This window comes from Uloborus diversus, chromosome 2, assembly GCF_026930045.1.
Source record: "Uloborus diversus isolate 005 chromosome 2, Udiv.v.3.1, whole genome shotgun sequence".
Taxonomy (NCBI): Eukaryota; Metazoa; Arthropoda; class Arachnida; order Araneae; family Uloboridae; genus Uloborus; species Uloborus diversus.
The window spans coordinates 88683913-88700320 of record NC_072732.1 but is presented as its reverse complement, the minus strand read 5'-3'; the positions used below and the strand labels follow the sequence as shown (position 1 = coordinate 88700320).

The 16408-nt window shown below is 33.6% G+C and overlaps 1 protein-coding gene across 1 annotated transcript in view; it reads left to right on the top strand.

The window, feature by feature from the left end:
* Window positions 1-16408, top strand: part of LOC129235279 (cytoplasmic dynein 2 heavy chain 1-like) — a 288399-nt gene that overhangs the window by 83864 nt on the left and 188127 nt on the right. The window contains 5 exon segments of the mRNA XM_054868999.1: window positions 1525-1652; window positions 12606-12852; window positions 13093-13242; window positions 13327-13529; window positions 16161-16313. Of these exon segments, the coding sequence (XP_054724974.1) occupies window positions 1525-1652; window positions 12606-12852; window positions 13093-13242; window positions 13327-13529; window positions 16161-16313 (881 nt within the window).

The window sequence follows — 16408 nt, the reverse complement described above, 5'->3', positions numbered from 1 at the left end:
CAAAGAAGGCAGGAAACCGTTCTTGAATCCAATTTAAGACGAGCCATTTCCAGAGTTGTATTCTCTGATTCGCTGCCGATAATTTTTAGCGGCTGGGGAATTTTCAGTCAGCAGTTCCTTCAACAGATCAGGTGCGTCACACAATGCCGGTAACCGCACCTTTCCGTCATGGCAACATTTAGTATATTTATTTGCAGTATTACGCTCTTTCTGCCAATAAAGAGCACCACAAAATTCGCATTCTTCACACATTGCTCCACAATCATGTTCATCGGCAATGTTGTTTTGAACGCGTAGGCGCTTTGAGCGTCGTCTATTCTCTGCTTCAGTACGACAGTTCAGTTCAAAATGAATAACCGAGAAAGAATTTACTTTATTCCTTTTATTCTCAGCTGAAAGGTTTCGCCAAATTTGTTTAGGGTTATAGTAGTTTTAGTATTGTGCAAGCAAAGTAGCCTTGGCGAGTTTTCGCGTTTTTAGTTAAACCATTTTTTGTTCGTGACGTGGCAAGGATTCAGAATAACAACAAGAAGGACAAACGTTTGAGAAAATATGTTTGGTGCTCTCTGAGCCTGTTTTTAGTCATGGCCAGCTCTATGTGGCATTATTAAGAACAAGATCTTTTGAAACAGTGTCAGTTGTGGCTCCCAAACGGGACATTTTTAATTGTGTATATGAGGAAGTTTTCTCAGATTAGAATATATAAGAGTGTAAATATGTAAATATATAAGAGTGTAAATAATGTAAATACATCCCTCGGGGGAGCCTGTAACCCCTAGAGGGCGCGTCCCCAGGTGGCGGATAGGGGAATGCCTTCATTGGTTTTCCAATGGGTGGTAGAAGGGAAATAAAATACCTTCCGCGGACCAACAGGTAGAAGTGCAATCTCTCCAAAGCAATGACAGACACTTTTGTATCTATAATGGTAAAGTTGTGCACATTGCCAAGGCAGTCATCTTACATACAGCAAAGTTAAACTGTCGAAAATCTGGCTAAAGCAGACAAATTAACATTATGAACGCAATTTTCATATTGGTTAAATGGATGGTGACCTAAATGCAATTACCAACTTTAATTTTTACGGAAAATTTTAGCTAGGCTAATGTATTGGCATACAGCGAGCGAGCGAAGCGAGCATGGATCGCGAAGCGATCCACAGGGAACTGCGTAAGCAGTTCCGGGGGTTGGCGAGCGATAGCGAGCAGGGGGCGATAGCCCCCTAGTTATATATATAGATTGAAAGAGTCTCGTCACGAAATATTACTTGTAATATGTTTAAGAATTGGAAATTAACTTGTGATTGCTTCCCAATCAGTTAGCTATTTTATTAAAGCCTATCCCGTTTGGAAAGTTTAAATACTTTTTTTAAAACCTTAATTTGTGTTGGGGGAGGGGGAATGAATGTGTTGGAGTTCTGAAGATAGTTTCTACACATTTTAACCCGAAAACCTCTCCCGTGGTTGCGCAATGGAGCATACTTTACAAAATATTCTTCGACATCTTATATAGATTCCTTTGTTATAGGACTGGGTGGTGCTTGGCTCCGTTAATTTGGCGGATTTCGTAAGTCAGTATTGTCTTACGGCCGAAGATTGGAAAAGAAATTTCAAGCATATCAAAGCCAAGAGCCAGGAATTTAGTAAGATTACAATGTAAGTAGATTTTTTTTTCTTTGAGAATTTATTTGTTTGGTGTTCTATTTGGATTTTATCGTTGCTAAAAAGGCGAATGGGCGTATCTCACTTTTAAGCATTTTGCAAAAAACTAATTTAAAGATTTCCAGTTCACTGCAGCGCTTGAGAACCGCCAACAGTGTGAGGGACTGTAGCTTTTTTACTATTTATTGTAAAGATACGCCCATTGGCCATATTATAAAATCGACTTTGGATATTTCTGTTGGCGGTCATAACTCATTTTTCGATTTTTTTGAGATACGCCCATCCGTCTTTCTAGCGACGTTATGTTTAAGTTCAGACGAATAATTTGAACATTTTTAAACACACAAGGTAACGTTCTGGCTTTGATAAGGAGGCAGTACAACAAATTTTGTATTCCTGAACTTCCTCCTGTAAATGATTTTACAACCCATTGCTATTTTGCCTACATCACAAACAGTTTCAGAAACGATTAAAATTTTTTGAACTGATGTCTTTCCAAATTTTCCATTCTTTTAATTATATTGCGTACAACACTATTCCCTGTTGGTTAAAAGTCAACAGATTTTTTTTCTTCACTGAAAATCAAATTCCATGACCTTGTGTAAATTATTACCACGTTTGATAATATTTGATCTCGTTGTTTTACCTTTGTGGCCATTTAAAACTGGACGTTCATTGTAAAAACCTTATTTAATTAAAAAATATTAATATATTATTGAACTGTGTTGAGAGTTATTGTTCTGTATTTTTTCTCTTTCAAAATTATTGTTATTGCTTTACTTATAACCAATTATAGAAACAATTTACTGATTTGGAACAGTTTTAATGACCGTGAGGCTATTTTCAAATACATCTGGTTCATTTGTGTTATTACTTTTTCAAAATAATATCATTTTATTACAGTGGTGGACAAAATTATAGACTCATTTTTTTTTCTTTTGTTTCAGTTATAACATGACTCAGTTTAAATTATTTTCATTGAAGTTAAGATGAATAGTTGAAGAAATAGTTCTAAAATTAGTACATCTTATCAATTAAATCAAACAATTCATTAAATTAGAAAATTTGCAAATTTAATATTTTATCATTACATGAAACCTGGATAAATGTATAAACTCAAAGGTAAAAAATCCAGGATTACGAGAAAGTTTCGTTCGAAAATGTTAATTTAACGCCGTAGAATGAATAAATGTTGCTATCAGTGATTGCTAAAAGTTTTGGTTTTGGAAATTAATGAGAAACATATAAATGCACCGCTGGACAAAATTATAAATTCATTTTTTTTTTCCATTTTTTCAATCATAATTTAATTCAGTTACTTTTTTTTGTTCCAATTAAGATAAATAACTGACTTAATAGTTCTAAACTCAGTATAACTCATAAACTTTATAAAATAAATAATTTTATTAAAACAATTCTCAACTTTAATATCTTAATAACAAATAAAGCCTGGACAAAAGTATTAACTCAAAAGTAAGAAACTCTGAAGTTTGGTAGAATTTTATTCAAATACTTAATAATTTAATATCCAAAAATGAACCAATGCTGAATTACAAAATTACAAACTTACGATACTGCGTAAACACAATTATAAGCTGACAAAAATAATGAGTTTAATTAAGTTACATTTGCAATTACTTTAGCAAAACAAAGCAGAGATTTAGGAAAATGTAATTTTGCTATTAACATGGAAAAATTGAAAAAAAAAAAAAAAATCAATATTTGAAATGTTTTAAAAATTAACACTGCATTAAATCTAGCCATCAGTGTAAACTACTAACTTTTAAAAACGATTTGGGCGACCATTTTTCTGAATTACCTCGAATATGCGGCTAGGCATAGATTTCACAAGAGTTTCCAACAGCTGCATTGGTGTATGGTTCCATGCTGAAAGTATTGCCCTTTTTAATTCCTCTGTGGTTTGGTACTGGTGCAATCACGATAAACTTGGCGAACCATGGTCCCCCAAAAATTTTGAATCGGAATAAGATCCGTACTACGAGCTGGTCATTTGATAACTGATACCCCAGCGCTTGAACCATTCTTTTGTACATTTTGCTGTGTGTACACTCGCGTTATCTTGCTGAAATAACCAGTTATCTACAGGAATCAGATGAGCAAAAGGTAAGAGATGATATTCTAGTATTAATTGGTAATCTTCAGCGTTCTGTCTTCCATTGAGAAACGCAAATCCTGCTTTACCATGCTGAGAGAAAACACCTTAAACCATTATAGAACCTCCACCAAAGTTTCGGCTAAATATGTGTTGTTCTTTTTACTTTCTTCTATATCTAATGTATAGAAGAAAGTATTGGATTCGTGCAAATTTTCGAATTTCGAATTTTGACGGATTCGAACGTTTTGAGGTGTGCTGAGTCCATTTCGACTATTTTTGGAAAATGTCTGTTTGTGTGTATATGTGTGTTAGTGCAGGGGCGGCATTTCAGCTTTTCATTTGGGAAGTCGAGTTTCTTAAATATGTATTACCAAAGTGCGGTACCAAACACACATAAGCTAACAGGAAGTGGTCATAAAATCGGTTTAATATGAATAAAAATTAGTATTAGAAACAATTAAAATGTTGATTCACTTTCTAATAAGTTATTACACAAAACATCTCGATAAAGTTTTTATACCTTTTGGAAAACTTTTAATGCATGATTTTTGGAATTCAGAAGAGCAGGGAATCGTATTACTAATCTATCAGTGCCCAGTGTCGTTCTGTTTTACCAGCACAGCTAAATACAAAAGATGGTGAAAAAGCTCATGCTTTTTAGAATGTATGACTTCGTTTGATTTTTTTGCCCATTGTGCTTCGAAAATAATTCTCTAACCTCCTGAGACATAAAAAAATCTTTCTCTACTAGCTGAGCTGCTTGTAATAGTTAAAAAATAATTGAAGTAACAAAGTTAAGTATGAAAACACTTTTTATATCTTGCTCTTCAAAATCACCAACTTCAAAAATTATGAGGTGCTTCATTTTTCATTATTGAATAATCTAGTCTCGTTGGCGCTCTCAGCTTCAATGAGATGTCATCTGCTTAAAGCTCTGTTATTCACTATTGGGTCATTCCATACGAAATGAGCAAAATTCACAAAAAAGTGGTGGCCGCATGGTAACAGATTTTTATGAAATTTGGTATACAGGTTCCTTTTATACCTGTATAAAAAATACCTGAAATATTTTTGCTTAATATTTTTTATTTGAATAGTTACATGCGATTGACAATTGATCAAATTGAACAGCATTCTCATTAATGCTAAATGTTGCATTTTTGAAGGCTTGTATCTTATTAACTATTTAATGAAAACATAAAAGTTATATGTTATTGCAATGTATGGAGTAGAGTAATTAATCTGATATCAGTAAAATTTTCGAAGTTATTATAGTTGACTTTTAACCGAGTTTCAAAAACTGAAAATATTTCAGTTTTTTCATAATTAAGCATTTTATTTTTCAATCTCAATCTTTAAGGAATGCATTAGCTTTGCTGGAATTAATACCCAATAATGTGCTTGGTACCGTAAAAAAACTACCTTACTTTTGAAGTTGTATTTTAACTCCTTTGTCTTCAAAATCAGTTTTAAACTTAGTGACTTTTTTTTAAATGATGATTTTCTCCTTCACATAGACACAAAAATTCAAATGAGGGGAAAATTCAGACAACTTTAAAATTTTGCAAGAATATAGAGTTGTGTTTCTACTATTTGCTTGAAGAAACTCGAAATTGGTTTTCAATTTCCAAACTTAAAATAAAATTTAGAAAAATAGCATTTTCTTTGTGTTTTATGGGTCATCCATACAGATTTGACGAATGCGTGCGCTCGACCATTTTAAATTTTTTTTTTTTTTTTTGAAATTCATATCCCTTAAAGCTGCATAGGAAAGATGTTTAAAACCACTTTTATTTTTTCTCTCAAAACTGGACCTTTGATTTTTTTTAGAGGTCATCAAAAGGGATTTTCGTAGTCAAAAAAGGGACTTTTTGCATTTTGGCCAAAATCTATTGGAATTACATTTATGATAGTTAATTTAAAGCTTTGATGTTAAAGTGCATAAGTTGATAGTCTTACATGCTGAGTTACGTAGCTGTAAGTTAATAATTAAAATAACGGCAACAGGTTGAAGTTCAAGGTCAAATGTAAAAATTTTACCCATTTCAAAGGGGGATAACTCGCGTAGGGGACGGAAACACAAAATGAAATACGGCAAAAACTAATTACTGAAACCATGCTAAAAAGAATATGTAACTGTTGCTGTGTGTTTGTGTACCCTTTATAGATTACAGCCCCTCAAAAATCGGAAAAATGACAAAAATGACATTTTTAGACCCCTGTAAACCAAAAGGGGATGAAGTGTATTTCGTCAAATATCTTATTCATGGATAAAACAAATTTCCTCAAACTCATAGTCCAATCTCAAATGCTATTGTAAATTAGACGAGATGGTCCTCTGCCCATAACTTTAAACTTAGTATATTCTCTTAGAGCTACCTTTTTTCCTATGTAACGAATGGAGAGGAAAATTCAACACAATAATTTAGGAAACATTTCAGCAAGTACTTCATAAACATGCTTTTGAGAAAATGAAACACGAAAGATATGGTTAGTTTTGCTAAATTTACAATAAAAAGAAGTAACTAATGAAATTTTACCTTAGTTCAAGTTACTCTAGCAACAAAAATACGCTGATACCAATGAATTAAATTTAGTAGCATCTAAAAGACACTTCAATGTGTTACGTAAAAAAAATTGAGTAAATTTAAGAGCATTCCCTCATCTTCAAAAAAACATCTAAAATAGAGGAAAAAATGAAATTTTCGGAAATTTTTGATTTTTTAAAGTACGATTTCGTCATTAAGAAATTCATAAACAATTACGAAATTAGAGCAGATAGTCAGTTATAGATAGTTTTTCAATCGGAATCATTTTTACTGTTATTTTTTCATTAAAAAGAGCTGGAAGAGTGAATTGAAAACTAAAGTAAATTGGCAAAATTTCAATCTTTGTTAATATCTCAGATTCAAAAAAAGATTCCAATAAATTTTACTTTGCTATTTCCCAATAGAGATTTGTTTATAGAATATGGAGATATTTATTTTTCAAGTGTACGTTTATAACTTATGGAGTTATTGAGTCACAAACTGTCCGCCATGAACTCTGAAAATTTAGGCTTAGCGTAAGCATCAACTTCTAATTTCAATAACAAAGCAACAAACCGTTTTTAAACTTCCATACTTTGCATTCCCTCATAGATATGCATGGTTTACCTAAATAAAAATTTTCATTGAAATCCGTGACATGTCAGCCACAGCTGATTTGCTCATTTCGCATGGAATGACCCTATTCCAGAATGATGAGTCCATAGCAAGGACGAAACTGCAGTCTCTGGATATGATAACCAGCTGTCGGCATATTGATTGTAATTTTTCTTGCCTCATGCTAAAAATTCTACTCATAATTGAAACACTTTAATTTTTGTTTTCAAAATCCAATCCAAATAATATAGAGCCAACCATACAGAAAAATAATTATCATCAAATCTTGTATTAATTTCATTCGAAACTGAATCTATTACTTCATACAAAATATTTTTAAAAAAATCAATGTTTGACATCACACCATCAGGTAGATTTTTGTCACTTTCTACTTCCTTTTACAAAAAAGGGAGTATTGTATTCGCAAAAAAAATTTCACTCAAAAATCAACCTTAATTTCCATTTTGCTCACCCCCGAATGAATGTTGAGTTTTTTTTTTTTTCGACTCGACCACACGTGGATAAGTGACTAAGAACGTAAAGACACGCGATATATCCATTTTGATGATTCCAGATAAAAAAGCAACGAGTTTTCTCGTGACGTCTGTATGTATATGCGTACATGCGTATGTATGTCGGATAACTCAAGAACGGAATGTCCTAGAAAGTTGAAATTTGGTACGTAGACTCCTAGTTGGATCTAGTTGTGCACCTACCTTTTTGGTTGCATTCGGATGTTCAAAAGGGGGTCTTTTGCCCCTTTTTGGGGGGAAATCATTGTTAGTTTCGATGTAAACTCAAGAGGTATTATAATTTGGCGGACACTTGGCGATATATCGCCAACTTGGCGACAAATTTGGCAATTTTTTAAAAAAAATTTAATTTTTTTTTTAATTTGGTTTTAATTTAACCATTGTTGGTGATATTTAGAGAGTAAACTATTTAATCACATTAAAACTGCCAATAATGAGAAAATGACATTAAATTGGAGTAAAAGGAAGTCATGTGATGCGCACATCAGCTCGTTTTATTTATTTTCCTTTTCCGCTTTTTTAAAATTGGCTCGGAGGAAGAATTTTTTTGAAAAGTTTCACGTTTAATTGAATTATACATCTGTGTAAAATCTATTTTCAGTTTCAATTGTAGATTGAATTATGGTAGTATGGTGCACAGATCAACTGTAGATTCTAGATTGAACTGTGGCTTGAATAGTATGAAAATTAAGGGTAGCAGATTGAAGATGTTTTGATAGAGTAAAGCATTTTTCAAAAACTTTCCTCAATATAAACAAATTGAATAAAAATTCAAACGAAGTCATACATGCTAAAGGGCATGAGCTTTCCTCACCATATTGAAAGAATACTTTTGCAATAATTCTTCCAGTCGCCAAATCACTGCTTTGAAATTATAGAGAAATGTTTTTATGGTTTTAACTCTTGAAGACCATCTTGTGTCACTCCGAGATTGTATAATTATAGATCCCCATAAAAGGTATTTGTTGATATGTTTTTTTTAATTCAACAATCACATGCATTTTTAAGAAGTTTCTATGAATGCATATAATGCATTGAACAGCTGAAACGTGTTTTTAGCAGAAGAAAGCGATGAACACTCACTAAGTAAATATACACGAAAAATGAACCTAAAAGTGAATGTAAAATATCAAGGAATTTTCTTGTGAAAACCATGCAACCACATCACTTTGCACGAGCCTTTCATATTGGACATACCATCGTTACACTGAGCGCACAAGTATGAAATATTTAGCCTACATGAAGAAATGTCTTCTTTAGTTAAAATTACCTATGGTTCTCTATCAGTTTTCTATGTTCTGAAAAGGCCGGAAAATACTTCATGAAATTCTAAGTCATCATCCAAATAATGAAAAACACTTTTCTAGTCTGGGAATGTGTCGAGTTTCATCAAACAGTTGCTGAGAACCAGCGAGATTTCCTTTAATGAACATAGATTTCCGTCTTACATAAATTGAATTCACTCATTTTCTATCATTCTGCTCAGAAAATTTGGGGGTGCGACCGCCCCCTCTTGATCCCCCTATTTGCCGCCCCTGTGTTAGTGTATGTGTGTCACGTCTGTGTGTGACCAGTTTTTTGTGGCCGCTCTGCAGCAAAAACTACCGCATGAAATCGAACGAAATTTGGTACACATATGTGCCCCAATGTGAACTTGTGCCCATTGGTTTTGGCGCGAATTCCTCCAAGGGGGGTGGAGCAATGGGACGTTTTTTGAGTTACGCGTGCTTGCTATTCCTCAGGAAGTAACTGGCGGAATCAAACAAAATTTGGGCCATATGTTGCCATCAACAGGAACAGGTGCTGATTCAATTTTGGTGTCAATAACTCAAACGGGGGTTGAGCTATAGAACGTTTTTTGTCGTCAATTATGACTGCTGTATCTCAAGAAATAATGAACGGAATGAAAGAAAAATTTATCGGCAAGTAGCCCTTAGTGGGTATAAGAGCTGATTTTATTTTGGTGTCAACAGCTAGAAAGGGAGTAGCGCAATCGCCCGTTCTTTTTTTCCATTGTGAGTGCCCTATCGCAAGAAGTAATACTACGTTCTGGTTGAAATTTGGAATATATGTTAATCCATATGTAAACAGGCTTTGGTTCAATTTTGACGCCAATCGCTCCAAGAGGTGTTGATTTTTTTTTTTTTTTTTTTTTTTTTTTTTTTTTTTGCGAATAAAAATAGCTTTATTAATGCAACAATAAGAAAGATAAATCGTAATAGATTGTCGTCTGCGCATTTTCTCGTGATTTTAGTTGTATGGAAATGATCGGAAATATCCGATTCCGATTCCGAGTCACATCTGACTACAACTGTATTTATGTCGAAGACTGCATACTAAGTGCCTTGCCTCCATTATTTTTTATACCGATAGATGGCAGCACCATCACCGGATCGAACAGTTAATGAGAATTTAGAACTAGTCCAGGAGCTAATAGCTACCTGGTGCTAGCACCCCCAGAGGTATCGTTTCACTCGGAGGACATTGAGACCACGAGCATATTTAATGTCGCCCAGTCCCCTTTAATGACGACGGTGGATCTTCGACCATCGAGGTTCGAAATCAGGACCCTACGGCCCCGAATCCGACACTCTACCGATCGGGCTACCACGGCCCTGATCGGAAATATTATCTCAATGATTTAAAATTTTTAACTGTTGCCATCTTATGTTTGTTAACAAATAAAATATTTATAATTAATTCAAGCAAGGCTTTTAAAATAACTTTCAATTTTCACTATTTGCTTTGCTTTTGCAATAATTCAGACATTGGGATGATCGTCTAGTTTTTGCATGTGTAATTTTGTTTTTGTTGGGAATATTGCATATTGTCAAGCATGGGGAGGGATCAGAAAAAAAAAAAAAGAAAAATATAGAAGAAAGTTTCGTGATGGCCACAACATACTAGTTTTCTAATGTCATGCCAATAGTATCTTAAGCCATCTGGATCATCCAAGTTGAATTTTTTTCATCGGACCAAACAACTGAATTCCACATTTTTTTCCAAGACATATGTCTCTGTGCGAATTGAAATCTTTCAGTAATATGCCGAACCTCCAGCTTTGACTCTGTTTTCCTTTTTCTCCACTTAATATTCTGAGCTTGTTGTAGATCTCTTCTAACTGTCCTAGAGCTCACCTTGAGTTTTAAAGTCTTCAGAATTTTGCTGGAAGAAGCTCCAGTGTTTGATGCTGTGCGTAAAATCGATCTCTCTCAGTTTCGAATGCCTCCCCGTCCTTTTTTCTTTTTCCATAACTTGGCGGATAGTTCAGTACATTTTTTACTGCCCTTGGGAGCATTTAACTACATAGGAAATTTGGCGCTGGGTTTTACCAGCATATCTATAGGCCACAATTTTTTCCTACCTGTTGCTTTGTAAGTTTTAAATCTTGAGGCATTTCAAAACTCTTTAATAAAACTCTACCAAACTTCAGAGTTTTTTACTTTTGAGTTGATACTTTTGTTCAGGTTTCATGTGTTTTTCGCAACTCCAGAGCTCGAATACGCTACTTTGCAGTGATTAACAATGCTAAAAAAAAGGTAAAACATTCCGTTCCACGTGTTTTCTTTGGAGAAAATCACAGGCTTCAGAGAGTTTATGGTGTAATGTAATTTCAAAGGAATAGAAAAGAAAATTTCCTACAAGTACGATGAAATATTACTGTCATTTATTAAGCTTCAAAGCAAGTTATAAGTTACGGCATCTGTTTGTTTTACCTTTTTTCATCCGCAATTAGACAGTGGCTGCAGCGCCCCTACAGTTTATTGGAGTTGCGAATTAAGATATTAAAGTTGAGAATTTTTTTAATTAAATTATTTATTTTATGAAGTTTATGAGTTATACTGAATTTAGGACTATTTAGTCAGTTATTTATCTTTACTGGAAAAAAAAATAACCGAGTTAAATTATGATTGAAAAAATGGAAAAAAAAAATGAATTTATAATTTTGTCCAGCGGTGCATTTATATGTTTCTCATTAATTTCCAAAACCAAAACTTTTAGCAATCACTGATGACAACCATTTATTTCATTCTACGGCGTTAAATTAACATTTTGGAACGAAACTTTCTCGTAATCCTGGATTTTTTACCTTTGAGTTTATACATTTGTCCAGGTTTCACGTAATGATAAAATATTAAATTTGCAAATTTTCTAATTTCATGAATTTTTTAATTTAATTGATAAGATGTACCAATTTTAAAACTATTTCTTCAACTATTCATCTTCACTTCAATGAAAATAATTTAAACTGAGTCATGTTATAATTGAAACAAAAGGAAAAAAAAATTGAGTCTATAATTTTGTCCACCACTGTATTATTTCCTTTTACGAAAAAGGAAGTATTGTATTCGCAAAAAAAAAATTCACTCAAAAATCGACCTTAATCTCCATTTTACTCACCCCCGAATGAATATTGCGTTTTTTTTTTTCGACTTGACCATACGTGGATAAGTGCCTAAGAACGTATAGACACGTGAAATATCCGTTTTGACGATTCCCGAGTTAATTACAACGAGTTTTCTCGTGACGTCTGTATGTACGTATGTATGTATGTGCGTGTGTGCGGATGTTCGTATGTATGTCGCATAACTCAAGCACACTATCTCCTAGAAAGTTGAAATTTGGTACGTAGACTCCTAGTGGGGTCTAGTTGTGCACCTCCCTTTTTGGGTTGCATTCGGGTGTTTCTAAAGGGGTCTTTTGCCCCTTATTGGGGGGAAATCATTGTTAATTTCGAAGTAAACTCAAGTGGTGTTATAATTTGGCGAACACTTGGCGATATATTGCCAGTCTTTTGGTCGCCAAGTTTTGTTCGCAACTTGGAGACAAATTTGACATTTTTTTCAAAAAAATCTGATTTCCATTTGGCCATTGTTGGTGATATTTATAGAGTAAACTATTGAATCACATTAAAATTTCCAGTAATGGGGAAATGACATTAAATTGGAGTAAAAGGAAGTCATGTGAGCTTGTTTCAAACTCTGCCGGAAATTTCAGTTTTGTTTTATACAGGTATATGTGACCTGTGAATATTTTTTGTAAGAAACTTTAAACTTTATGAGTTTTTTATCGTGAAAGTTTAAGGTGTTTATTATACAAACCTTATATTGAAGCTGAAGCAAATGAAGATCTTTTATTATTATTTATTTTATAGAGATGAAGAAAAATTTGATTGCATCGTAGTTAATTATGCTCCAACCAAAGCGTATGTGGACTACTTGATATCAGAACTAGAGAGTACGATGATTCGTTGTTTGCAGAGATCAGTGTCTACGTCTGTGTCCTCTGTGCAAGAATTCTTGACTGAAGCGACAGACACTCTCACCCGTCATCCTCAGTCAGTAGAGGACATTACTCAAGCAAAGACAAAACACCAGGAATTCCTCAGCAGACGTGAACAGGTAAAATATTTAAGGGTTTGAAGCAAAAAGCTGCGCTACATGTTTTTTGTAATTTGATGTTTTTCATTTTTATAATATACTTTGAATATTCTCCAGAAAATATGTTATTGCCACTGTTGTTGTTTTACTCCAAATAAATAGGTAAATAAAAAAAATCAATTAAAAAAAGAAATAAAAGCTTACCATAAAAAACTTTAAACGAAGAAGGAAATATTATTATTATTTTTTTTAAAATTTCAGGTTTTGTTGGAATGTAAAGAGCTAGAAGCAAAAAATGAATTCCTCGGAAAATGGTCAAAACATTCTATGATGGACTTGGGAAATATAAGAGTCTTATGGGAAACTTTTGAGAACACTTTATCCGACCATCATGATATTGTTGAGAGACAAGTGAGTGTATAAGTAGTATTTCTTGTATTTCAGTACTTAATTTTACAAATGATTCCGAACCTCAAATTCACACCACTTTTGCAGATGGAAATCTTGAAGGCTAGCGTCTCTTCACAGCTCAAAAGCTATCAACAAGAGGAAGATCGCTTTGCTGCCCGCTGGTATCAGTTCAAGCCTAAGAGCGATCTGGAAATAGAAGATTCTGAGCAAATACGTGGCATTATCTCTTTTTTGAAAGAGAAGCGAGCAGAGTTTGACGCGCTTTATACCATGAATGAAAATCTCTGGTAATTTGTTTATTTTGCACTAGCGCGGTACCCGCACGGCTTTGTCCGTAGTAGAAAATTAAAAGGTCATTTGGTTCGCCTGTATATTTACAAATAATAGATGATGAATTTCTCGCCAATTTGCTATGTTCATTTGCTCCCCAACGTTACGGTTCCACGTTATGATAATTTCGTAATTTACTCTTCCTCGTTGTGATAATTTGCAGAGTAAAATGTTTTTTAAAACTGGAATAGAAAAAGAACAAAATCGAATTTTTGAAAAATCGCTTCGAGGTGCACACCCCCATGCTACAAACTAATTCTGTGCCAAATTTCGTGAAAATCGGTCAAACGGCTTAGGCGCTATGCGCGTCACAGAAATCCAGACAAAGACACTTTCAGCTTTATTATTAGTAGAGATAAGATAATCGATACTTCTGTGTAAAAGTTAAAACATTTTTAATAAAAGTTCGAAGTCAAAAATGGGCTTGACTTATAAACGTGTTGAGAAAGAGAGAGAGAGAGGGGGGGGGGAGGGAGGAGCAATGATGGAATGCTCAATTGCCGATGTTCGGGATATTTTAAGAGAGAAAATTATTGCCTTCAGCTAGACTCTAGAGAGTTTCCGACTTCTAAACGTTCTATTAGTTTCATTAGAGAATTAATATTTACCGTTGAAACTTATCAAAATGTAGATAATTATTGATAAGAATCTAAATATTCTTGAAGCTCAGTTAATTTAGAATCCAATTTTGCTTTTTCATCAGCACTGCTTCATTGTTGCATTGCTTTTTCATGAGCAATGTATCTTCGGACTCGATGTTGTCAAATAGGACTCATCTGAAATTGGAAAAAATAATCTAATATGGACACCATACTTCTTTCTTTTACATCTATTAAATAATCCATGTTTTTTACTAACATTTAAAGAAAAGTGCATGCACTAATGTACGCGCTTATTACAGAAAAAGGAAAAGATGAAATATGGCTACTTTGCCCTAATTTAATAGTTCTTTGGAGTAAGCAAGGAAACACTTAAAATATTTTCACCTCTAGTTTGTCGATGCAAAAAAGCGTTGAGCGGAGATTAATTCACCCAATATCGACAATTTTAGTGTGATTCAATGGATAACTTTCTAAATATTGCCAAACTGTGAAACTTGATTCAAAAAATAATAATTTTTTTCGCAAAATTCAAAATTTAGCGACCAAAAGTTTGGTAATATATTGCCAAGTATTTGACAAATTATAACATCATTTGAGTTTGCATTGAAATTAACACTAATTTCCCCCCAAAAAAGGTGTAAAAAAAGTCTACATACCAAAATTCAACTTTCTACGGCATACCATTTTTGAGTTGAGCGGGATACATACGTATGCACATACGGACAGATGTCACAAGAAAACTCGTGGTAGAACTAGGGGATCGTCAAAATGGATATTTTGGGCGTCCATACGTTCTTGGGTACAAATGCACGTGCGGTCGGACGGAAAAAACAACTAAAAATTTATTCTGGGTCAGCAAAATCTAAATTTAGGCCGATATTTTAGTGACATTTTTTTCGGGAATACAATATTTTCTTTACTATGTAAAAGGAAGTAAAAACGTAAAAATGTGATTTCATTCATACACGAAATTTTAATTTTTAGTGTTTCGTTCAAAAGCTCGACTTATAAACAAGTCGACCAGTGCACGGTAAGTATTTTAATGGTTTGACAGTCGTGGATAGCGTTTTTTAACCTAATGTGCAGGAGGAGAAAAGCCCTGTGGGGTTTAACTTAGAAATGAGATATTCGCTAATTCGTTGCCAAGCCTTTCGGCTGAAGTATGTGTGTGTGTATGTTAGGGTGGTCCAAAAAAACCTTTTTTAAGCTAGAGTCCAGGACACCCTCTATTTTTTTTTTTTTTTTTTTTTTTTTTTGACTTACTAATAGTATTATGCTGTGAAAGTTTTAGCTTCTTACTCTTTAGCTCCTCTTTAAGAAGGAGCTCAATGACCCCTCAATTTAACATAAGCCGTAGCATAGAAAATGTCACGAATTTAGAAACATTTAATTTCCGCAGCTGTTTTTTTTTATATATAAATAATTATTTTATTGCAATGTACAAGCATATTACTCATGTATATTATAATTTGTAGCATTGTTTTTTTGAGTTCAATGTATTTTTTTAAACCCCTCCCCACATTTATGAAGTTCGGGGGAGGGGGTTGAGCACCCTCTTTCAGTTGAAATAAAAAGCTAAAATTCTTCCAGTATATTACTACCCACAAGTCTAAAAATATTGAGGTGTGTCCGGTTATTTAGGAGAAATTTTTTGGTACCTATTGAACTCAATTCATAGATTAGATAGACATTTGTTTCTGCTTGTCTTTATGGTGCGGTTTAGAAAAATTTAACTTTCTGATCATTTTGTAATTAAAATTGGAGTTCTTCCAAATCAATTTCTTATTGTACAAATTGAATTATTTTGACAGTTGAATGGTTCCATTACCAGTTAAAGTTAGATATAGGTAATGTTAGGAAATCGATGTTACTGTACGGAAGTTAGACTCTTCAACTCTGGACCAGCTTTTTGTTTTTGTTGGGGGGTTTAAAGATTAGCAAATATATGGGTTATGATACATAAATAATTGAATAACCTTTCTTTAGGGCTGACATCCGACACTTCAACCTTCCAGAGCCCACATTCCAGATCGAAGATCTGAAAAAGGACTTAGAGAAAACTGAGGAAGTGTGGTTACTATTTGATGAATTTCATAACGAGATGCAAACCTTTGCTAAGGAGGAATGGATTGTCTTTCGGTAAACATTTCCTTCCACTACAAATTCTAAAACCATGTTTAAAAAGTTTGAATCACGTTTTTAAAATTGTGTCATTGTTTTGGATTTTCTGACAT